The sequence below is a fragment of the Trachinotus anak genome, unplaced genomic scaffold (assembly GCF_046630095.1).
Source record: "Trachinotus anak isolate AG129_WGS33_773 ecotype Australia unplaced genomic scaffold, CSIRO_AGI_Tana_v1 ptg000007l, whole genome shotgun sequence".
Lineage (NCBI taxonomy): Eukaryota > Metazoa > Chordata > Actinopteri > Carangiformes > Carangidae > Trachinotus > Trachinotus anak.
Window position 1 is genome coordinate 9,798,843 of NW_027273858.1, and position 25,355 is coordinate 9,824,197.

A 25,355-nucleotide genomic window follows, 5' to 3' on the forward strand; every position below is an offset into this window, starting at 1 on the left:
CATTGGTGCTGTGAGGCTCGCGTACAGACCGACTGTGCGTCCTGCACACTGATAGCGACAAGCGTGGAAAGCTGACCCGCTGTAGGTTGGTGTAGAATGTGACCCCAACTGGAGTAATCTGAAAAGCCTGAGGATTACACCAGTGGCTCGGCTGTCACAGAGGAGGCAAAGTCACACGTTGCTGGTGTGTGTGTGTGTGTGTGTGTTTATGAAAGAATGTACCAAACATCCCATCTCCTGGTCTCGCACAGCAGGAAGTACAAGGCCTGTCTATTGATCTAACCACTGTACCTACCTATCTATCTATTTATCTGTCCATCTATCTGTCTTTCTGATGCCGGTCTGGCACATGCTGCTGGTCTGTTAAGACGGCGGTCTCAGATGAAGCATTGTGCAGCAGCAGTCCCCTGTTGTTTTAAAACAATAGCTGCACTTTGCCCCGAGGTCACAGCAGAAGGACACCCCAGCAGGCCAGACGTGTGTCACCTGCTTTGTCCTCTCCTTAGCGGTGTCAGGACATAGAAGAGCTCAGCGCTAAGCTTCGTCATTCGACCATTGCAAGGGATTGTTCAGATAATAGGTTTGGATGTCCGGCAGCCGCTAGCCTTATTTTTTAGTTAACCACCAAATGCAATTCAAAGGAAACATCGAGAAAAAAGCTTGTTCTCTTTCAATTCCCTTGACTGGAGAAAAATAATCCCCACAAATAATTAATTCAGAAGAACTGCCACGTTGGGACTTTTTCTTTAAAACTGAATCTTCATCAAGTCCTACTTCAGAAATATGATGTTATTATTCAAAATGTTTCTGTGACATCAAATGCCCTACCTATGACCTCATCTTCCTCTCCTTATGTCACCTCACAGGAGAGGTGTGTGTAGGATGGGGGGTGGCGTAGGTATTGATCCTGTCACTCCCCCAACACGAACACCTGTTGGAGACACCAAATCCCCTCTTTGTCTCCACAGCCCCCTCTCACAGTGGATTACCATGACAACGCCCATTCATAACATGGCTGAAGACTGATTATACAGCTTCACATGGTCAATTATCAGTGAACAGGGTGCATTGTTTTAGGGGGCCGCTGCGTTTTGCTTTTCTTAAAAAAGGGAAGGCTGTGTGGGTAGTTTTGTAGAAAGCTTTATTTCATACTTGAGGTGTTATTTTGTCTGTTAGAAATAGATCTAATCAGCTAGAGTTTCACACCACGCCGGAATGAAACGTAGCATGTGAAATAAATGCAAGCACACAACAACATCAGAAATCTGTTCATATTTAAAAGTAAGTTTGAGTAAATATAAGAGGCGATAACATCAAATATCCTTTCAATAAGCAACAGAGCAATAATACATTAATGGAAACATATCCCAGCTTTTATTACATCAGGTGGAAGGCGATTTTAAAGGACTGACTTGGAGACATGGTGACTGTAACGTAAAGGACCGTGGAGAAATCCAGGCGATACAAACAGCAATGTAAACAACAGAGGAAACACAAGCACTAGGCACACAAATTACATGATTAGTACAGTTTGTAAACACAATGCGCTGTGCATGTTCAGTTAATAAGGATCTTAATTATGGTGGATAAAAACATGATTAAAGAAGTGTTAAGTATTGTTATTAGATTGTACTGTCACATTTCTATGTTTCATTGTTGAACATTTGGTTTAGCGTAACAAAAGAACTTCACAAAAACAAACTATTTACAAAGGCAAAGAGTTCACTCCCTTTGGATCAAAACAAATCATTCACATTATTGACTGGGATGTAAATATATGCTCCTCTAATATACTTTAGATCAAACTCTTAACAGTGGCTACAGAGAAAAGCTGTCCACAGCATATTGCCAACAACTGACTATTTGGACAAAATGAGTCAAAACATCCATCACATTAAACTTTCCGTGATCTGGGCTCCGCACTTTCTTTGTCCAACCAAGTAGTGATTTTCTGTCTATTCTGTAAAAGTCAAACTTTGTCACTCATGAACATCAGTGTGCAGGAATCATCACTTTGCTGAGCTCTTCCTGTTAGTCACAGTCAATCCCTTGTCACAATTACAATAAAGCAGCAACCATGGGAACAATACCACTGACAGAAATGTAAAAACAACATGAATTATTACCTTATTATCAATCACAGCATGTTTAGTATGAGTTAGTATGTAAAGTAAATATGTTAAGAATATCAAATCATTTATTTAGCTATCAAACACTATATTGTAATACCTGTAATATAAACCAACATATATTATTACAAGATAGTATAACTATGAATATGTTCAAATACAAATCGTACTTCTTATAAGGCTAAACCTTGTATAGTCTTAATATGTTCAGCCAACTGTTACACTATTAGTGTGATTATTACATTTTAAAATTGTTTTAGTATCGTTTTCAGTATACATTCAACAATGACCTTGTGCAAAAAGAAAAAAGAAATCACAAATATGTAACAGGCCCGGTCTGATGTACTTCTGAACTTCAAAACCTTGTGTCCTGTGATAGCTATTTCTTAAACCCATTAAAAACATGGGCAATAACAACCACAGATATGCAGTGTCACATTCACTTTTCATTTGATTTGATTTCACTGAGCCCTTCAGGAGTGGTCTGTCACAAATTCTCACAGGGAAAAAAAAAAAATCACAGATATTACCCTCTGCTGGCACATTTTGGAAAAACACTCACAAGAAGTAATAGCTGTGAATGAAGGAAGATGTGCAGGGTGTGAAAAACAACACTCTCCTGGGAGACTTTCTGACTAACTTATAGTCATTTCTCTTATTTTACTTTCCTTCAACAAACTGAAAATTAAGAAGGCAATTCAGATGTTTTCCTCACAAAGCAGTAAATGCTCTCAGGCTTCTGTTTTCTCTTTCTCATCCTTCTTTTTCTTGCTCTTTTTCAAGAACGAAGGTGTGCGGAACTTCTTTTTCTTTTTCTTGGGGGACTTGGTTTGGCTCTCCGGAGTCTGAGCATCCCCCGTCTTCTCCTTCGTTGTTATGGAGATTTCCACCGTTTCTGAAGTGCTCACGCTCAGCTTGGATACCTCGATGCTCAGATCCTCCTCCATCTCTGCCAAGTGGTCCTTCCCATTGGGTATTGTGTCTGTCAGCAGATGAAACCAAGTCAGTGGTGAAGGGATGTGAAGAAGTGCAGTCGCACAGACAAGGCTGTAATAATACATTCAATTATATGATTGTGGTATTTGTTGTTCTTTTACAGATTATACCAGGGGGACCTAAAACACACACGAGCTAGCAGCTAGTTCTAACACCTCATAATTACAGTACCCGTTGACTAGCAAATTACCTTGTTTAGCTGGCGTCATTATGGGAGAGAGGGAGAGGGAGATAGTGGAGCCATCAAATGTGGTCATCTCATCTGCATCAGTGGCATCATCGTCTTCTGTAAAAGGATCAAAAATCATCAGAGGTGCGTCATTCGAATGTGATGTCCTCACAACGATAACGGCAACACGTAATTTTCTTCACCATCTTAGTTTGCCATTTTCTAATTGGCACTAAACACCAAGTACGGCTGAGACGGATAAAAGTGTCATTATTTTTGCAGATATTTGGACAGAAAACTAAGTACTGGGAACATTTGGTGCAAGATAAAAATTTTAATGGATCACTAATGTGATTACAATTCATTTAGACGGGCATATGAATTTCATGGGAATCCATCCAGTGGTTGTCAAGCTGTTTAATATAACACCTGATGGTGGCTCTGGAGAAGACTCATCGTCTGGGCAAGATGAATGCTGCAAACACAAATTCGATCTTCACGTTGCAGAGGAAAGCCATTATAATAATTAATCGATCAGGGTACTATGAACCAACTAACCCACTATTTATTCATTCATATGCTTTAAAGTTCCCTGATCTTGTTGACTTTAAAACTGCACAGATAATGTATAAAGCACGAAATAACTTACTCCCTAACTGTATTGTAAATTCAAAAAAGTAAAGATGAGGACAAACATAATAAAAAAGATGTGTATCTGTCAAAGGTATAAAGCTGTGGATGAGATGTGATTATGTGTAGTTCACTTAGTAAATAAAAAAAAAAAGTTTAAAAACATGGTGATAAATAGATATAAAACTGAGATATGATTATCAACAATGCATAAATGTGGATTGAATGAATTTTTTTTTTCCTTTTTTTCTTTTCCTTTTTGAAATTCTCTTTTCTTTTGGTCAAACATGGCTTTGAACTGATTATTTTTTCTAGTTTTGCTTCTCCTTGTCTCTGTTCTTTGTGATTACACACTGATGTGTAGTGAGGGTAGGTGCAATAAGCTGTAGCTTCAGCCTACACCTTTTCAGCCAATATTTGTGTGTGTTTTTTGTTTGTTTGTTTTTTTATATGTATGTTGACTGAAATAAATTGAAATTGAAATTGAAATTGAAATGTCTGTACAAAATTTCATGGCAGTCCATCCCACTGTTGTTGAGATGTTTCAGCCTGGACCAAAGACTGTGCTATTTATAGAGCCATGCTGCTAGCTTGGCAAATCAAAGCAAAGATCACCAAACACTCTGCTGGTTTTACAACGTTTCATTAATCTCTGTTTTCTGCTGTGTTCCAAGAATGACATATTATTGTCACAGTAAAAATAAAGGTGCTACTCTGATATGCAGCTGCAGAAATGTCTTCCTCCTACACACACTTTTTTCCCTTGTCTACAGTCATAACCAAGACAGGAGTAGTTTGACAAGACTGATGTCTTTGCAGCTCATCTCTCACAGTCCCTGTGAGCTGATTTCACAGCTCAGAGACGAGTGAAAACATGGTCTGACATTTCTGTCCTGATGGCATTTTTGCAGGAAGCTCCTCATTTCTGTGAATGCAGTTCCTCCAGGCAGGAACCACGGACTCTGCCTGGACCACAGGCTAATGACAGGCGACTTTTATGCTGTTGCACTAAGTACAGCAAACTTGTGGAATATATTAAACCACAATAAGTAAGCGTCAGACCCAAGAATGAATAATCAGATCATGTAGCTACAACTCATATTCATTCATACCCATCCAACCATGTGCGTGTGTGTTAAAAAGTCAAACAAGTTAAATTTGATTTAATAATCATCCAGGAATCTGTATTTAATGGGCCCTCTGCTCTTAATTTCAACTGTTCCCCCTTTGGCCTTGTTTGGTGAAGTCAGAGATTGCTGTTAGCCCCTGAGATTAGCTTTGTCTCTGCATCTCAATTTCTTTCACGACCTCCACAACCCCAACGGATTAACTTCAAAACATCATACGCTCATAAAATACATGGGATGATGTCTGATTCGAGCCTTTGTAAGCCCCAAGATGGATTAAATTAAGTCGAGGTTTTCGGTGCCTCTGAAGAGAAATGGTGCACTGTAAGGCTTTGTAATGGTGAAAAAACAGTTTGACCCCCTGAAGAAAATTTTTTTTAGAGAATAGCAATGAGTACCTTCTTGGCCTTGCTGCTTTTTCTCTACCATGCTCTTGTACTCCTCCAGCTCTTTCTCTGTGAGCTCGTTGAAGGGGTTTGGGGGAAGACAGCGAGTCTGTTCCTCATCCTCAATGATGAAAGCCTGACACAGAGAAGAGCATAAAAAGGCCACGTGATGTAACATATTTTGCAGTAAACAGAAGCGGTTTCTCAAAGGACTGGTTATACATTTATGTTTACAGTTTTTCTCAGCTGCTTTGGCACAGTTGTATCGTTACAATCACGATTTCTTAATTTCCGTTTGCAACTCCTAGATCGTTTTCACAGCAGTGTATGTCTTTCCGGCTGCTTTCATACAGAAATCAGACGTTCTAGTACAGATATCTTCAGTTGATCCACTGATGCATTTCTTTAGCCACTGTGATCAAAACTGATTTAACTTAACTCCAACAGCCACAGGATATTTCACATGATGTGATTCTTAATTGTTGGGTCTGATGCTAACATTTCAAGGTCTGCTATCTTACTTATTGTAGTTGTATATATTCCATACGTTTACCATACTAATATCAAAAACTTAAAAACACTGTCATTAGTGCAGGCAGCATGTTTGGTTCCTGCCTGGAGGAACTATATTCACAGAGCTTCCTGCAAAAATGGAAGACATTTTTCTTTGTCTTTGGTTGAGCTTCTACTATCTAGAATAAAGTGGCACGTTGCTATGATGGCAGTTGATGAGCATGATTTAAATGTTTTGAATGAGTGTTGGCCTTTTGAAGGTCAAGTGACGCTGCTCAGTATAAAATGTTGTGTGGCTGCTCTTAATGCTCTCGGAACTGCGGCAGTGTTTCAGAAAATGTGCTTAAGCAACTGAGAGAAACTGTAAAAAGGACAGTGACACATCCTGTGTCACGCACTGTGGTCGCATCTGTGACTTTCTACAAATTATGATTATACTCACTGGTCCTGGGATGGTGTCCACAACAATGCCTGCTAGTAACTGAGACTTTGGTCCTGGAGTCATCTGGTCACCTCTGTGCTGTTCTTTTATCTGAACAGTTATATACAGAAAGGTCATATTAAACCTGGCTCAGGGATCTCTGACTTTACATACAATATCTTTCACCATTCTACACCTGCCAACTAGAGGTGTGTCACTGACTCCAGCTTCTCACATGAGATGACCTGATGCTTTTCTTTGTCATATAAGACAACAAACTGAATAATTAGGGATATTTGGGGCTTTTGGTTGAAGAAAACACATAATATGGTAACATCAGCAGGAAATTATAATGTGCACTTCTTGCTTTTTCTGGTCATTTTTTTTTTTTCAGCAAAGCCATTAACCGGTTACAAGACAGACAGAAAATAATGAAAACAAACATAAGCTGTGGCTTTACTTGTCAGAACATACTGGTTACACTTATCAGCATGGGCTTATAACAAATCTAGTACCAGCTTCTCTAATCTCTAATCATGATATACAAGATGCTGTGTCGCGTGAAAAGTGCGATGATGTTTTCAACTGACCCGGTTCCTCTTGTCCAAAACCTCTGTGGGATCAGTGTTGAGTGGGACAAACTGGTTGGGGTCTTCAATCTTTATCGGGGTACCGATGCTGTTGCCTGGCTGTGAAGACCTCATCCACTGAGAGGATGAAACAAGACATTCATAAGAAAAAAACTGAAGAACAAAGATGTATTAAATGCATTTATCGGAGCTGCCACAAGAGGGCAGGCTAATATAAAGGAATGGCAGCTCCTGAGCTCACAGTTTCCGTCAGACAGCAAAACAGAGAGGACTGGATCATTAAATTCCTTGTTAAAGTTTGACATGAAAATCAGCGCACCATGGTCTTAGTCCTGGGGCTGACATCCCCGCTGGGTGACTGTTCAGGAACATTGACCCTCAGGTAGCTGTTGGGCGAGTTGAGCCACCGGGTCCTTTCTCTCTGCTGTTTCTGCACCATAAACTTGAAGGGGCTACGCAGACCCAGCTCACTGTCCTCCAGTGGCACAGCAGACACCGTGGCAGGGATCTCCACGTCGTTTTTAGAGCGGGGCTTTTCACGGACAACGGGGTTCCTGTAAGAGTAGCCCGTTCTGTATCCCTAGAAGGTCACAGAGAGGAAACATTATTCACAGTTATCAGTTACAGGAGAAACTGTTTTCAGTATCTTGCACCAATCCCCTTAGTATTCCCTTATTAAATAGGAAATATGAACTTTAAAAGATACAGAATTCAAAGAACGCACTGGCCACACAAGATCCGCTTACACAATGCTGTTAAATATTTAAACGCTGCCGTATATACAAACAGCAACATTTTTGCAGACATGCCCAGTTTCAGAGGGAAAAGATAAAACTTTGGTTTGAAGGAGTGTGTTGTGTGTTGTTAACAATACATCAAAGGCCGAGAGAGACAACTAGAAAACTACTGACGGGAACTCGCAGTATGTGCAGAGTGCAGTTTGAAGCTGGCAGTGCACCACTACAATCAAAATGAAAAATTGGCATTTTCTTGCAGGCAGTAAGACACGTTTGCCACAGAAAAAAAAAAAAAAAAACCCGTTCTGGGCTTTGGCTTGCTACAATGTAAGCAAGCCATCGAAAGAAATTTAGATCACAAAAACGGTCAGTGGCCCCCCAGAAACCTTATAACTTATAGGCTGGATTAACATTTGTAAGAGCAGTAAGCGCCTAGACATATGTATTACGTTTAACATGCGTAGAAACCTTCATCTATGATGTATTTTGGCTTGAATCATGGCTCACATATAAAATACAGAATACAGCAACTGTAGCATCTACATACATTTCTGCTCAGACAAAAAGTTCTTGAGTCACACTAAGTTTGTGCTTTGGTGACTACTGGTTTATTTTTCAATGACTCATTCCTGTTTTACATAATGAACAGACAGGTTTTTATGGAAGGAGACACTTTCTGAAGATTATCAAAGTGATTAACAAACTTTCTCTTCTTGTGTTTGAGGTCTATGTCTGCTCCGTCTCCTTTTTTGGTTTAGGAAAGTAACACGCCATGTTTTTCTCATTAGTTTTGCTGTAAAATGTGTGTGTGCAGGGCCATCTCTAAATCATCTTCTCCCTCCCGTATTATTGGCTGTGACCTTTAGTGCAGCCAGGGCTCTTGTTGTCTTTGCTTTGGATTTCACCATTGGGATCATTTCCAACTTCATCTCATTCACCAATACTAGCGAACACCTCCCTCTATCCTGGGAGGACAGACCTCCTGTTGCAGAGTGTGTATTGTCATTCACAACCAGCACCATATTCAACAGTCTTTGAGAAAACGCCAAATCCTGTTTCCAAATTGAGTTCACTAGCGTCCTTACACTAAGTGACTGTGTGGTCTGTGCTGCTCTAACTGCCCACAGCATGCCTCACCATCTGGAAGCTATGATTGAGAGGGTGGCCGGGCTATGATCACACAGAGCTAACACAGCTGCAGCCCACTCCAGCCCCAGTTGTTAGTGAGTAGCTCACTGAAACAGACACAGTCTGACATCTTCTGTTTCCACAGAGGATGTCAGGCGCTGGTCATTAGCAGCGCGGTTAGAGTAGCAGGGTTTAAGCTGCAGCGCAGAAATTGTAAGGATGTAACAGGACCGGCAGACAGCCTGTTAGCCACAAACAGATCAGTGAGCTGAACAGGTTGTCACAATAATTACATGAGTATTCACATGAGTATTTGTAGCTGAAATGAAAAGGGTTCACAAGGTAACAGCTGTGATAAATCAATGATTCAATTACACAAATCATTTTCAGATTAGATGACCAAAAATACATCCAGTTTCATTGTGTCGTCTAATCAGACACTTCCTCAGGAAGCGCGAGACAGGAAACTCAACAACAGAGCATCATGGGTAAAAGGCACAGGTCAGGGTTCACTCACCAGGTTGTCCAGCATCCTCATAAAGGATTCAAATTCGGCCTCGCCCACTTTCCACTTGACCTCATTGTCCATCACTACCCCAGCAGCAGCCACTCCCTGGGTCAGGGGTTTAAACCTCTCCCTGTCCAGCAGCACCAGGTTGTCCATGCCGCCTGAACCCCTCAAAGCATTCACCTGTAAAAAAAGACACGTGACGACAAAATTATTCTCGTAACACAATTTTTATTTTTGGAGTTACACGCCGAGTTCTTATTCAGCGCAAAGTTACCGAAAAATTTTCCCTCGTGCATTTATTAACTTACTAAGACCGAGAGCGTTCATCTCTCTTCAAAGAGACAAAAAGATTTCACTTCAAAAGATCTGCAAGTATATGTGAACTGAGCTGTCAATATGTGTCAAAAACAAACACAGTCCAGACGCATGAGCATGATGGAAAAAACACCCCGACTGCCTCCCAGACATAAAGCAACAGGAGTGTCTCAGAAACACTGCAGGGCTCCACCTGGCTCTGACTGTGAACAGTGCTCTCTAACACATATTTGACTTTGCTTTGTTCAGTTATGCTGTATGCTCGACTCAGTTTTGCTTCCATTTTAGACACTGCAGAAATGTCTGGAACACTTGTAAAAGAAAGGAAAAACACTTCTACAGATGAGTTATATCAATGATTTATAAATATGAACATAACTTATTAATGTGTGGTGTGGGGGGTGCATCAAGGCCACAGTCACGTTTACAAATTGCTTCGACCTGAATGGTGCCGTTACATTTCATTACCGGGCAGAGGTCAAAAATAAAAATAAAATACATCAAAATCAGGAATAAAAATCAATCTATTTGTACCTGGATTTCACAGGCTTGTTGTGAGTGGTACACGTAGTGAAAAGCCTCTTCTACTGTTTCACCCAAAGCAAGCAGCCCATGGTTCCTCAGGATCATCACCTGAAAAACACAAGAAACACTTAAGATGCCTGAGGACCCACTATTTTCACATGTGAGCTTTGGACAATGTCCGCACCTGCCAGCACACTGGCTGATGACCAGTGGCCGGCTCTATTCACACATGGGCTCAATCAGACATTACACAGACTTTATACCAGAGAAGCTTGCAGGGTAAAGTCTGGTTTATGTCCGGTTCAACTGATTCCGACATTTGGGTTCGCACGTACAGCTCCTCCGGGTAATGTCTAGAAAAGTTCAAGGTTGCAGTGCATGTGTGAAAGCAGCAGCAGCAGCAACATACACTGAGCGAACCCAGCTGAGCCGTGGCATTAGCACATCCAGATATGCTAATGTGAATTCATTAATCCATGTCTGCAATAATTAGCAAATGTTTCCTTATCAACAAACTTGTCTTGACATGACACAGGTGTGGTATTAATAGAATCTCTGCGTCTTAAATTTAGCTTTATCTGCCGTAAAACAAGACGTACTGTTCACTGGTCTCGTCCCCTTCGGTGTGATTTCACAGTCCAAATACAAACAACTGTCTCCCCGAGCTGGAAATGTGAGCATCAAGAGGTGAACTGATGGTGGTGGCAGGTGACAGATAATGGGCTCTATCTATAAATCCACTTTATGAAGCTGATAATGGGGTTTTCTTCTGCTGATTCTTTGTCGGAGAGGTGTTGATTTAACTCTGTGGTAGTTTGTGAGCTTATTTAGTGGTGCTGTTGCATTAGATTATATGAGGAGGTGTTTCATATACTAGATGAATGCAGATGGTTAAAGTAATACCTCACATTTTGGGGGGAAAAATTATCATTTATTTTTTTGTGGAGTTAGTTGATAAGATCAGTACTTACATGTAACGTACACGTGTCTGTTGAATAGAAGGCTACGGCCAGCAGCCGGTTAGCTTAGCTTAGCATAAAGACTAAAAACGCCCACCAGCACCTCTAAAGTTCCCTAGCTAACATGTTATATGTCGCTTTGTCCCTTTGCTCCCAGTGTTTATGCTAAGCTAATCTCTATCTCCTGGCTTTAGACAGTGTTATCAATCTCCTCATCTACGTTTCAGCAATAAAACAAACACGTGTATTTCCCAAAATGTCAAACTATTCCTTTAAAAGGTGTTTCCAGTATTCTGTTCCCCTCATGTTTGTAAATGGCTGAAGAATTAACACTAAATACAAGAAAATAAAAATCATAATTTTAGATAAAATGCATTGATTGAAGTTGATTAGCGAAAGACAGGATTTACATTTTAGTAATAATGCATTTGTGAGATTATATCATATGTGCGTGTATTAGTTTATTCATATTTACAAACCAACAGGTACAAATGACCTCATAGAAAACCAGTTGTGCATACAGCCTCACACACTAACTGGCTTTTTCCCGACCAGTTGTTGAAAGCCTGCTCTATCCCATGTAGAGAGCCTGTCACTAATGGAGTCCCTTGCTTAGACAGTACCTTGGCAGTAGGGCCCAGAGCTTTCTGAAACTCCACCTTCTCCTCTTTATTATCCAGGCTGCCATGGTAACCAAAGCAGCTCACGTCTCCCAGAAGCAAAGCCTCCTGGGAAATGGGCAGGATTCCATATTTCATCGAGGACACCTGTTAACAGGGGATAAAGGCAACTGAGACTGTGACGCACCAATGTCTAAATAGAGGCAATTTTTTTTGCTAAAAGGCACAAATAAAACTTTACACAGCGATGTTCATCATTTGCTGTGCGTTTTACAGGCAAGCTTCAAAGGAAGTGGTAAAAGCATGTTACAGGGTGTCTGCATCTAAGGGGGCTGCTTTTAATTGAGCCTTCTTCCTGTGGTGCAAAATAAGCATTTAGCAGCAGCTTTTATCCTTTGCTAAAGCTGAAGCTCTTTTAATATTTGCCCGCAGTGTACTTACAGCAGCTGTAGCAGGGGTGTGTATGTGGATGATGCATCTCACGTCCGGGCGCATGGAGTAAATGGCAGCATGAGGCGCAAATCCAAAATGGTCTATACCCAGATCAGTAGAACCCTGATCCACCACGTCGCCGATTATGTTCACTTTCACCTACATACAGCAGAAACAAAAACAGCAGATTTAGAGATGTGATGAACGCCAGTTGGTGGCTTGCTGTGGTTAACAGTCGTTGTTGTAGTAAAGCAGTTTGGAAGAATGACCAACTCATTTTTATTTAATATCTAGCTAGGTAATTAATATAGTATGGCTGAGTCATTAAACCCTGTTGAGTCTTGTTGTAAGCAAATTTATGTCCTCCTCGTATTTTTACATCTGGCACACTGCTACTTGTCTTACTGCCACCTGTCGATCAGTGGAGTGCTGTGAAACCATTGGCAGGAGTGTGTATCATGTCGCCTACGTGCTTTGTGTGTGTGTGTGGGTGTGTGCAATCTTGTGTTCGTACATGCCACACAAACAAAACAGGGACGCACTGCTCCGCAGCACAACAGGTAGTCAAAAACTCCACAGTGTACCTTCAAGGCAGAATTAGTTCATTGTGTGCCTTCTGTACATCTATATTAGTGTTTACCGGATAACACTGATACCTCCACTGCCAGGCAAATATTTTTCACATGCTGCATTTTATCAATAAAGATCAAGACTTAAATGAATTTTAAACACCCTAAAATTAAAAACATCTGTCTTTCTATTTCACTGTAAATGATCTTGATTCAGTTCAAAATGGCTCACGTCGTGATTGCTTTAATCAGACTACTTAGTATATGTAGGTATTAGTTGGCGCTCACATTCTTGAATGAAACGTTCAAATTTTAGGGTAGTCATTCGACGGGTTTACAGTAACGTTGCTCAACATCAGACATTATTAAATTTTGACCAGTGTAAGTAGCATAACTCATGACATGATAACACATTGTTAATCACAATTGGCAAGAGACAACACACACACACAGCCTTTGTGCTTACCAAATTTGCTGCCGTCACCTCAGCGAAGGACAGTCCTCGTGGGCTAATAAGAACGTGGTCCTGCTCTTTACTGACACGCACCTGAGGCAAAGCGAACGCGTTATTAGAATCCTAAACATCGCTCGGCTGCAATAACATGAATGTCATGAATAAATTCCTGAAACGTCTGCAGTGTTACTACAGTGTATTATCAGTGTTTGTCAAGCTTGTACAGGTGAATCTGAGACTGAGATATATATATATATATATACTATGCAGTTCTGATCCATATGATGCTTCTGCAGGAATGTCTCCCCTATAAATGAATTCTTGTCAGGGTCGAAAATCACGTTAAAAAGCACTGACACCACAGGAGACCAAATCTGTACACTTAAAAAGGTTATTTAAGTTGGGTTAGAAGCTAGGCAGTATTGGGAAACCCATTTCACCTATTCAAGGGTACAGGAAACTTTGAAACTACACAGGGAAACTCTCCTCTTTCAAAAACCGGCATGTGGGTTGATAAAACTGACTTTCTAGGCTTTGTCTTTGGGGAAAATCTGAGCTTTACATCTTGACATCTCAGGTGTTCATCACATATCTCGGTGTGAATTCCTGCTGTTGGGGAGTGGTTCCTATTCACACATCTTCCTTTTCCAAACCATAAATAATATATGGTTTCTGAAAGTAAAGAGGTTTTCCCCTTTAAGTCTTCCTGGAGCCAGAGAGCACGAGGCTCACATAAAGATACACAAACCTTGGGCTGCATACATAAGCAGGTGTGCACTGGAGCGTGTTTGTGAAGTTGTACTCACAGTAATGTAGGAGCTTGTAAAACGAGCCCAGCTGAAGAGGTCAACAAGCCTGTAGAGGCTGGCCAGCCTGCAGCGACTCTGCTTCTCCCCTTTAGCAAAGGACGGAGACTCAATGCCATACAAGTCATTGACTGGACTGACCATCCCAAAGCCTGCCACAAGACATAGCATAGATGTTTCAACAAGATTAATTTTGTATTTTTTCAATAATGACGTTCACATGGTTTGCTTCCAGGGCATATAAAGTTAAAAAATCCCAGGAAACTGGAGTCTCTACAGCTGAAGCTTAAAAAAGGCCTTTCTCAGAGCTTCCAACAAGAAACTGCAGGATATTTTGGACTATCATACCATATAAGGACATTTAACAACAGGACCCTATCTTTTATAGCCACTTAAGCGTTTTAAAAGAGTAGGGCAGGGCATTTTCCAAACATTTACAGTTCTTATAGTCTGACTTTTTTAAATTGATCCGCTCATCTTCAGGGTGCTCTGTGACCTCCCCACAAAAATAAGGCACAGAGGTTATGCTAACATAATTAGCGTTGCAATCTGCTGTAATTCATTACGGAAAGTTGTCATGAGGGCAACTTAATCGAAACAGTGACAACGAAGAATGCTGTCAACAACTTTCTGCTTTTTCTGCTGTTTCAGGGTTGTTTAGTGTCACAAGAATCTGAGAATTAATCCTCTGACAATGAAGATATTCATTCTGCATAATGCACACAGACAGGGCATACACGGTGAATGACAATCAGGCCCAAAGGGAGACAGATGGAGGCATTCACACACACAAACACTGATACACACTGCCACTCACTGATGGGCGAAGTCAGGGGGCCAGCCCCTCCCAAGGTGCTCGCCATGACGAGGTCAGCAATCTGTCTCAGAGCCAGGAGACCTGTAGGGTTGTTGCCCTTCGTCAGCTGATCCTGAATCAGGCCTTCCAACTCATCTTTAAACACCTGTGGCCAAAAACAGAAAGACTTTTATCTTTTAGCGTAAGGAAACATGAGGTGAGGTGAGGTAAGATGAGGGCAGGGAGAGGAAAGGAGAGGGGACACAAACACCATTGTAAAGCTCCATCAACCTAGCAACTCATGTATACACGACCTAACCTTGCCCTCGGGCCAGCACCTCCTCAGGATGTGTCAGGGAGCGCAGCATGCTTTCAGGTCCTCCTTATTACAACTGTACACAAATCACGAAAGACCACTAAAGACCTCTTTGTAAGTCTGTGAAAGGGGTTTTCACTGGAAGCAGGGGGGTTCGCTTTAAACCTGACTATCAATTTTTGCCATCAAGTGTAGCCTGTGAATCTTGAAACAGCACTATTTCCCTGTGTGTTGCAGCTAAGCTCCAGCATTCTGCTTCATCCCACCACAGTTCCCATGGTGATGAGATGAGGTCTACTTGTTGGGCCTGTTATGCAATCGCAGATGAGTGTGGGCTCGTCTTATTTCCGTGCACTTCAACGGCATGTGTTTATTGCAGCGCCTTGTACTTCATCTAAGCAGACTGCACTGCTCTGTTTATCATCCTTATCATACTGAGATAATATCTGATGTTATATGCACTCAGTTGTGAGTTTATTAGGTACACTTAGCTAAAGCTGATGCAATCCAATACAAGAGTTCTGCAGTAAACCCAACCTTCGTAAAGGTCACGATGCTCAGATTTTGTTGAAACTTTTTAAGAGGCGTTGATGCAACTGCATCTTTTTTTGCAGCCCATTTATGCCAGTGAGGGCAGGCTAAATAACTGTAATACCTCTCTGTATAATGCACGAAGAAAGCCAGCGAATATTTTGCTTGAAAAACAACCAATGATTAACAGATTATCAAAATTTGGTTAATTAACTCTAACTGTTTAAGCCCTAACTACAATACATATTTGGTGTACAGTATATGAAGTTTGATTAAGAAATAGCTCAGATTCTCTATTTATTATAATTAATTAGTGGTTAATAGCAATACTGGCAAAATTTGACACAGTAAACTCACAGCTAAAGCCATATCTCTGCAGCTGAGCATACAGAATGGCCTTCGCATAAACAGGAAAAAAAACAATGCATGTCAGTCAGCCCTGAGTGGAGGTACAGCTTGTCTCTCCTGCTCTCTTACTCATACACAGTGAAGGCTTGTGTGTAGGAGGGCACTTATATGGAGCTGCAGGCTACGTACTGGACTCTGCAGGATCTGGGTGACCCTCTTCTTCTGCTCCATCATGTTGAAGTCCTGCCTCAAGTCCGGCGACATGTTCCTGCTGCGGAGATACTCGGGGTCGTTCTCGTCCACGCGGTCGAAGTATCGCTCCTTGGAGTCGTTGCTGGACAGGGCCAGGGTCAGAGACCCCGCCGTCTGCCTCACCTCCACCAGACTCATGTCCTCAATGCACGGCCTCCGACTCTTCCTCAGGAACCTGCAAGAGAGCACAAAACGTCACAGCTTACTTCAGATTCGGGCTGTCAAGGCAACGGGTGTTGTTTAAACAGAAAAAAAGATACTGTATGGATGCAGTGGTGACTCATGTAATTACAGGGATGGAGACAAAGGAGAGAAGAACATTGTTATGTGATTGATGCTGCTTTGTACAAAGCTGTTAATATGCAAAAAAAAAAAAAAAAAAAGATTTAGTCACAGCTGCTGAAAACACACTGCAGTCTGTAGATTTACATAAGTAATAACACAATAATGAATGCCAACATCTTACCTCTACACAAACACTCACTCTCACACTGACTTTCTTTCACTTGGTGTATTTTAGCACAAAAGTTCACTGTCTCTTTCTTCTCCACACAGATGGAGGCCAGCTTATTAAGAGTGAGGTGAAAGCAGCAGCAGCTCCCCCTCCTCTACTGCTCAGCCCAGAGGCTATAAAACATTGTCAACAGTCAACAAAGTGGGGCCTCATGTAAATTAGCCAGTTTGAAGAGCAGTTAGCACCTTGGGTGCTGCAGTTTTTACCTGGTGGGGGGTGGGGGGGCTACATGAGATGCAGCCACGGCTACGTTACATTAGGCCTGAAAGTGAACTAGTTTTCAACACATCAGACCAAAATGACTCCTTCATTGCTGGTTCAGCAGCAGCAGCAGCTTATTATCCGGAGCAGTCGATGCATGGTATCCAATTACAACTTTACACCATCTCTTCCGACGAAAAGTGCCGCCAAAGGAGGAGACGGCGACTTTGAGACTTTGCACAAGCTCCGTGGAAACAAAGCGGGCACATGAAACCGGCAGCAGAACTGTGACTGTGAGTTAGAAATCACCTGAAAGCACAAGTCCCCGGCTCGTCCGTCAGCTGCCTCCGGCCGACGTGATGTGGAGTTTCTCCGACAGAAAGGTGGATGAACGTAAACCGGACTGGTATTATTCCCGATACATTGTCGGGGTAAAAACAACAACAACAACAACAACAACAACAACAACAACAAAAAGAAAAGCTTGCAGGGGCGCAACTTGGTGCTGCTGCAGGATCCACACGCAGCAGACTGCCCGCTGCGGGTAAGTGGTGAGTGGAGGAGTGGAGAGAGCCTGCATGGAGGAGGATGTGGGTGTGTTTGTGTGGGAAAAAGGAAAAGTGACCATGTGACTTCACTCGTCCACCCACTAGGCCTTCACGTGTGCAGCGGGACAAAGGAGCGGCCGCTCAGGACAGGTCCGCACCGTGGCTCTGCGGTGCGGATTCGTTGCGACCTCATTATTTCTGTGCTGTTGTCTCGTCTCTGGTGGCGTCCCTCACATCCCTGAAGGAACTTGTTACAGGATTGCTACATCTCTCGGTGGGGGTTTGAAGCAGAGCTTGTGATTTTCTTTTTTTTTTTTTTTTTTTTTGATTTATCTTCTCTTCCTCTCTCTCTCTCTCCCCCCCCCCCCCCTCTCTCTCTCTCTCTGTGTGTCTCTGTGTGTGTGATTCATTAACTCCTGCCACTTCATTTCATGAATAACTGAGGCTCCTGTGTTCTCGCAGCAGCAGCTCAGTGGAGGTTTTTATCAAAGCTATACGGCCCAGCCATACCAAAACAGTGCGCTTCAAAGCCAAGAGCAAGTGCTTCCTTCAAAAAAACAAAACAAACAAAAAAAAAAAGTTAGGATAGAGGATGTTTGCACACATAAAGCCATGAAACACAGATGTTCTTTCAGGGAGGGAGACTATACTATTTCTAATTCTTTAAGTCACATCACACTTAATCCCACATCCAGGGACACAGTGTACTGCCATCACTCATAGTGAACTGTATCATGCACAATTTGGGTTTGATCACCTTTACAGGTTAAAGGACCTCACTACATGTGCTGGCTCTGCTGTCTTGGAAAAGTTTTAGCGCATATGTTCATGTAATGAAAATATAGTGGAAGTAATAAACCAACTAATGGAGCCTCACGCTGGGGTTTTTTTTTTTTTTCAAACACACTTGCACGCTGCTCTTCTTCAAGTGAATTAAATTGGTTCTCTTACTGTAAAAGGGAAATAAGATCAAGATTAAAGTGAATATGAAACTGTGCAGATTTATCCTGCTAAAGGGAGCAGGGATCTCTCCTCTCTTCCACCCACCTCTCAACTCTTTTCTGCCTTGCTGGTCAGTCTCTCCGGAGAGTATTGTAGCAATATTCAAATGCACTCCATATTAAGTGAATGCATCCCTGGAATCTCTGATTTTCTCAGCAGCCTGCCCCTGCCAGCACACAGAGTTATTACCCCTTTTAATCACACACAAATATCAAGAGTTTAGGAGTAAGAGAGAGAAGGATCGGATCGCTGGCTGACATAACAATTCCAGGAAACAGAGAGGAGTCTGGGAGGCAGAGCAGATATGTGGACATATGGGCTGATGTAATGAAAAGCAGAACTTTCTCACTCCCGAGCAGTGTGACCCCTCAAACCCTGAAATCCTGCCTCCCTGTTTTTGGCTGAGTTCCCACCGAAACAAGCCTAAATGTCTGCACACACACACACACACACACACACACACAGACACACAACGTCCTCCCACCCGCCAGCCTCCACATTCTTGCTGACTATTTGAACTTTTCAGTGAGGGCAGTCTACCTTGGAAGCATTGAGCAAATGTCAGATGTTATTAGTCAATGTTTCATTCATACAGATTGCTGCTCAGGATATTGATGTCCACAGATAAAAGCACACCTTTGTCTTGTCACAAACTAGCTACTCCACTGGAAATCATCTCCAAATGCACACACGCAAATGCTCCCTAGATAAATCAACGAACATGCACAATAGAAATATGGAATGCGTAGGGGGGGAAATTACCCAGTATCATTGCAAACCCAAGAGATATCAACAGAAAAAACATCTTAATGTTTGATGAAGTAACTGAAAAGTTTCTCTTGTGCTAGCTTGGTTGGAGGAAGCCAAAGAAGTAATGACGTTATAATTAGCTTTTTTCATAGTTATAGTCAAGTCATAAGGAAGACCTGCCCGCATCAAGTAAACTCAAACCACGTAAAGTAAAACTCAAACATGGTAACTCTCATTTATTTTATCAGGTCTCCTGAAATCCCCCTGTGGTGAATTCCTGTTTGCTACCGGTGCATCAACACGGAGTAGATTCTCATTTGATATAAGCAGTGAAGGCTGATAAAGGTATGAAAAACAAAAGACAACTCGGAAAGCAAAACTCAAAAGAAACTGCAAACTACAGCAAGACATAAAGTCAGAGCTGACTTTCCCTTAGAAAGGTTTAAAGACGCGTAGGTGAAAGCTGTAAATGTGTCGCACTAAATGAGGAACCATTGGGTGAATCAGTGTAAAACCCGCAGTAAAACCAGAGAGAGAGACATCAGCAGGAAGAATGATGAGCAGCACCATGTTGTAGCTGAACTTTGGTTGAGCACTTGAGAAAGATGTCTGGCACTATGGCAGCGCCGAGCATGTTGTAATAAAAAAGTGGGAATGCCTGAAGCCACTCTTTGACCGGCCCTGTCTCCACTGCTGACGGGTTTGAAGAGGTTTATAACATCAGTGCGGCTGGTGCTTTATCTGGTCTCTCTGAACAGGGAGACGCTTTGTCAGGAGCCTGACATAGCTACAGACTGAACAGTGAGGGTGTGGTGAGAATGGTCATTCTACGGGCTGCAGTCTTATTATTAAAATTACAAACTGGCAGTGAGTAATATGATAAAAGTGAGTGAGCTCACATTGAATGTACATTGAAAGTAAGTAGAAGGGTCACTACCTACATTACCTTCAGAGGCGAGGGAAAACCAAATTATGTCAGATATAAATTTGACAAATAAAACACACAGCGCTCTTATACATGACTGGTACGTGTTTTACAAAAATAGAGGCAGTTGTCTTGTATGTGCTGTCATCTGCCTTCATCTGTCAGACCGGGACGCCTAGATGACATTGTCAGGAAAAGTTTAATTTCAAGTTCAGGACAGAAAAAGAGAAAAAAATATATTTTGTCAACCTCATCCAAATCACACAGGTTTATTCATCAGTTGAAGATTGTGAAGTACATTTGATGATTTACCCTTTTAAATTACATTTCATTAATTATTTAATATGAATAATTAGTTATGTTATCAAATATACATTTTGCACTTGCATAAAACTGAGGGACCTCTGAGAAAAATAAATTAGGTTGAGAAATCTTCACTTTCATTCACCTAATGTAGCTCAAACTCCGTAAACACTTCTACGCTTCTCCTGATGCAACTCGATAGCGTTTTCATTGCACATCTTTCAAACACTTTCAGTTTGAAATGTATACATTGCTGAGACAACCCTGATGATATCACAAGGACATTATCATGATTATTTTCTCAAATTTAGCAAAAGCTCCCACAGAGCCACAGGCTGAGTAGTACTCTCCATGATGAGTAACCCAATCTTTGTGTCTCAAAGTGGTGAAATTTCCTTTTAATATATTTTAGTCTATTTACTTTTACCATATGTTTAAAAAAAAAAAATCTGTCCGTTGTAATTTTTGAGATAGTGCAGCATCCCACTGTGTTACTGTGGGCTATACACAGCTGATAAAAGCACACATCAAGTGCTACTATTGGAAAACTTCATGCAAAAATCGACCGGCATTTTATTATTTTTCATGTCTCTTTTTTCCCCTCATACTTCTTGCATAGTTCTTCTTAGATCATTATCAGTAATTTTAGTGCAATCAACAGATGATTTGCATTAAAGCTCGACTACATCGAGCCAAGCTGTTCTGGGTAAATGGATGTTATTGTACCTAATGTCTCCTTGTTAAATCAGATGGATTCCTCTCCTACAGCTGTAAAATTCCGTGGAATGAAACAGTTCGTCTCTTTCTCTGAATCTCCCGTCTGCTATTCAAGCTGTCAGGAGGAAGAACGTGGTCTAAATTCAACCCCGTATTCTCAGGGACCACAAGTGTCACCAAAAAATACAGCAGGACAAAAAAAAAAATATGCAGACTAGATCTGTCAGTGAATTGTTCTTCATGCTGAAATCATCAGATTTATCGTTACTAGTCAGAAACTGCATTCACATTCGTTTTAAGATTTACATTTTAATGTTGACTAATTTGTAGGGGAGGAAAAAAAAATGACAACTTTATCTCAGATCTGTACCAGCACGGTTGCCTTGGTAACCAATGCTTATGCTGTCTCTTGTGTGAGGCAAAATTAGGAGGAAAAGAGTGAATGGGTGCCAGATAGCGTCCACTATTACAGACAAGAGGGTGCTATCTGCACATGGCATGAAAAAGTAAAATTAGAACTGCAGCAGAAATGTACCAGGAAATACAATGAGCAGAACATACCTCATTAACACACATAACACTGGTTGTTCTGCCTCCTCGACTGTTTGCTCTTTCTTGAAATTACCGCACAAGGTACAGGGTCATTGTATTTCTTCATAAACCAGAGCTGTTCTGTGTTGATTCCCTCGAAGACTGAAATTGCAACTGTTTCCCTTCCAACTACAAACATCTTTGAAATATGAGTTTTGCCGGCCCCCTCACAGATATCCATTTCTGATAATTATCCTTTGGCCATTGGGGGCACCTCATTCATTAACTCAATGACCCTTACCCCTGAGTGCACGATAAATGATTGCGACTGTTTAGAGCCATGTGACAGCACTGTAATCTGGAAAGCTTCATTTTAATTTCCAGATCCAAATATGTGAATATTTTAAAATAATTTCCCCAGTAATCATCCCAACACAGCTGCACATTGTCTGCCCTCAAATACCTGAATGTGATTGTGAACCACAGAGAGTTTTAGATCACATTTTACATTTGAAACCTGAAACATTCACAGAGAGTACATGTTCTTGACCCAGTTATCTTTGGGACAGTTATCTGTGCTATTCTCCAGTCATTCTGTTGTGCAGACAGTATAAATAAGTTGATACAATTCTATTTAGAGTGCTATCTTCATGTCTCACTTGATGGACACTTGGACAGTTTAAATGACTGATCAGTACATTATGTAAACCCACTGTCAAACACCTGGGAATGATGTATTACACAGAGGAGTGGAACTGCATTGCATATGCTGGAAATAAAACCTTCCCCACTGTAGTTTTCTGGGAATACTGTACATTAAAATGCACATTTGCATTAAGTAAAACTTGCTTTAGCAGCAACTTAGCGGGGAGGGCTGGAGAGAGAGCTTATACCACAGGGTTTTTATTTTTGCTACGAAACAATGCCACTGTTTTTATGACTTCACACAGAATATATCACTCCACAACGTGCTAAAAACGGTCCTGCTACACTCCCACAGCAGGGTGGGTGGCAACAACACAGCACACTTTGAACCTGAAACAATTTACATTGTTACAGTTGGATCGGTGCCTTCACTGCATTTGGGCGTAGAATCACGTCGGCACACACATAATCACATAATCACACACACGCACAAACGCTGCAGTAGTGTGGATAGAGACAGACTTTATTTACCTAAGTGGTAAAGCTGGCTGTAGTCCCTACTGTGGTTGTCTTTGGATGGCCTCCATGTTGGAAACTAGTGGTTAGAGTGTGGTTCTCTTTAACTGAGACTGAGGTTGTGGTCTGGCTAACAAATCCCATGTATGTTGTCACATTCAAACCAAGGCTATGGGAAAATGAGGTGGTGATTTTCAGTTAAGTAATGCTGCAAATTACCTGTAAACCACACACATTTATGCTAAAGCCTGACGTTTACTGCAAGCTGGGAAATATTCACATTTAGCGCAGTAAAAGAACACCATTCATTATTAAACTCATTCAGTCAGGAGGTGATGACATCGTAAAACTCAATCTAACGTAAAATTCATAAAAGGAAAACTGTGTAAAAGAGCAAACTGGAACAGGAACAATCTATTGCACGGGTGAAAGGGTTCGGGTCACGACCTGCCTTTTTGCTTTTACGGCTGTCTATAACTCACATCACCAGGCACACATATTATGAAATCCTGTGCTGCCCCAGCCCCACATCTAAAGTCAACAAATGCTTGTTCAGGGTAATGCTTCTAGAGGCTGACATTAATTGAAAGCAGCTGTTTGAAGCCTCTGCAGCTGGAGTTGACAGTGCAGCTGCAGACAGGCCAGTTTAGCAATGAAGATCTAGTGCAATATTCAATCTAGAAAATGCTTTAAAAAATAGATGCAATCAAGTCTTACCGCTAAAAGCTGCAATGCACTCAGAAACCATACACACAATGTCTCAATTTTACAGCATGTATATACAAGTCTATCACAACTTGTGGCTAAGAAATTCCTCTCTCACGGACCACATTCTTTATCTGCTATCAGTGTATTGAAAATAACCTCAAACTCCCCAAAAGCTTCAAAGCCCACAGATCAGAAAATTGCACCATGCCATATAACTTATTTACTTTGATCTTAGCTCCAGCAAATGCTTGCCTCAATGCATAAAGAGGTAAAAAGAATACAACTTACAGTGTTGGTCGTTTCTACACTTATCCTGCAGGAGAATTCTTCCCGTTTTACTTGAAACCCCCATGGTTCCACCGGTTGCTAGAGCACTGTTTACATTATCACTTTGAAGGGGGTCATCTGGTTTCCCAGAAGAGAGGCAAGTGCTGCTTTGCCTCTGATCTCCTGAACTCCCTCGGCTCCTCTGTGACAGCGGCTGCCTATTCTCACAGGAAAGCAGGGAAATTTGTCAGAGGAGGTTCTGGAGAACAGGCTTTCAGATGGGACTGGACTGGACTGGGAAAAATGGGAGGAACAACCTTCCACCCCTCGTATATTCACAAAATAAATAATATATATGATTTAAAACACCTCAAAACTAAATTTTGTGAATGCAATACTTGGTTTATTAAGCAGGAATTTCCTGCAAATCAGTGTCTAACCATAAATGGAGGACGACTGCAGCAGGCATATTTTCCCTCTGCATATTGAACGCGCCTCATGTTCTAAATTTTGCTGTTGAGGAGGACATTGCACACAGTGAATGCTTGCCTGCTATCACCTCCTCCCACATACTCTCTTACAGTGAATGAGTGGGATGTGCTGCTCTCCCCCTTTACTGCGCCACCTGAATACATCAGGGCATCTGGTGGGTGCATGTTCTTGCTGTGCAGAAGGAAGGAATGAAAGGAAACGGCTTGCTTTAGGCAGTGGGTTAACAGTTTGACTGAGCATAGCAGCGAATGCACAATGATGACAGGGTCTGGTGGATCTGGGTGCAGCTTGTCATGTAAACCAAAAGAAAGTGTGAAATATGTTAACGTCTTGTGCGGATTCCAACTCATTCTGTGTCAACAAGGCTCTGCTGTGAAATCTATAATATGTTATCAATAATAATGATGCTCTCAGTAAACAGATCTTATCAATCTAAAGAAACTCCAGATGTTTTGAAAGGGAAACCAGCAGGAAACTGTCCTAGGGTGATTTTATTTTTGTTGGCAGCAGCTGATGAGTTAAATTTAGACGTTTCTCTTTTCCCACCCACTACGCTGTTGTTGTTGTTGTCTTTGCGCAGGCTGATAAAACATTAATTTCCTGAGCTTTCTGCAATCACTGAACCACACCCACAGGATGGCCCCAGTCAGAGTACACCCAGTGAGGTCAAAGGTCATGGACCGATGATGGCAAGTTATTAAAATAAACTTCCAAATGGTGAGGGTCGGAAACTTTCTCCATACCAACAGTTGTTGCATTTATATTATACCTACACACACACACACACACACACGCACACAGACTCTCTCACACTCACACAGAAGGGGGACTGAGAAAGTTTCTGAAACCATGGCATGTGTGGTGAAACCTGTCAAACAATATTCCTACGCTACACTGCCATCTAGTGAGGACTCGCCAGACATAATGACAGTAAAAGATGTCGCCTCTCCTCTCGTGCCCCACCCCACCCCCCCGT

At 41.6% G+C, this 25,355-nt stretch overlaps 1 protein-coding gene across 3 annotated transcripts; it reads right to left on the reverse strand.

The window, feature by feature from the left end:
• Nucleotides 1–1,124: 1,124 nt before the first annotated feature.
• Nucleotides 1,125–24,125, reverse strand: LOC139622784 (gamma-adducin-like). Of its 3 annotated transcripts, none has more exons than XM_071480374.1 (15): nt 23,909–24,125; nt 16,198–16,435; nt 14,835–14,979; nt 14,018–14,169; nt 13,224–13,304; nt 12,198–12,347; nt 11,760–11,903; nt 10,187–10,285; nt 9,344–9,517; nt 7,281–7,541; nt 6,962–7,078; nt 6,393–6,482; nt 5,450–5,573; nt 3,316–3,411; nt 1,125–3,111 (listed from the first exon to the last, which is right to left on the reverse strand). In XM_071480374.1, exons 2-15 carry the CDS (start codon nt 16,396–16,398, stop codon nt 2,861–2,863), a joined length of 2,085 nt encoding a protein of 694 aa, XP_071336475.1. In that variant the 5' UTR covers nt 16,399–16,435; nt 23,909–24,125; the 3' UTR covers nt 1,125–2,860. The 3 variants fall into 3 exon arrangements, with proteins under 3 accessions (XP_071336475.1, XP_071336474.1, XP_071336476.1); XM_071480373.1 differs by lacking the exon at nt 23,909–24,125 and adding an exon at nt 17,285–17,793; XM_071480375.1 differs by lacking the exon at nt 23,909–24,125 and adding an exon at nt 17,285–17,802 and having other exon boundaries at nt 2,934–3,176.
• Between the last annotated feature and the right edge of the window lie 1,230 nt (nt 24,126–25,355).

Coding starts and splice junctions, on each gene's coding strand:
- LOC139622784 (XM_071480374.1), bottom strand. CDS start 16,398: ATGAGTCTGGTGGAGGTGAGGCAGACGGCGGGGTCTCTGACCCTGGCC. Junction 10,286..11,759: donor CTCTGGGCCCTACTGCCAAG/GTACTGTCTAAG, acceptor TGTGTTTTTCAG/GTGATGATCCTGAGGAACCA. Junction 7,542..9,343: donor TGAGGATGCTGGACAACCTG/GTGAGTGAACCC, acceptor GTGACCTTCTAG/GGATACAGAACGGGCTACTC.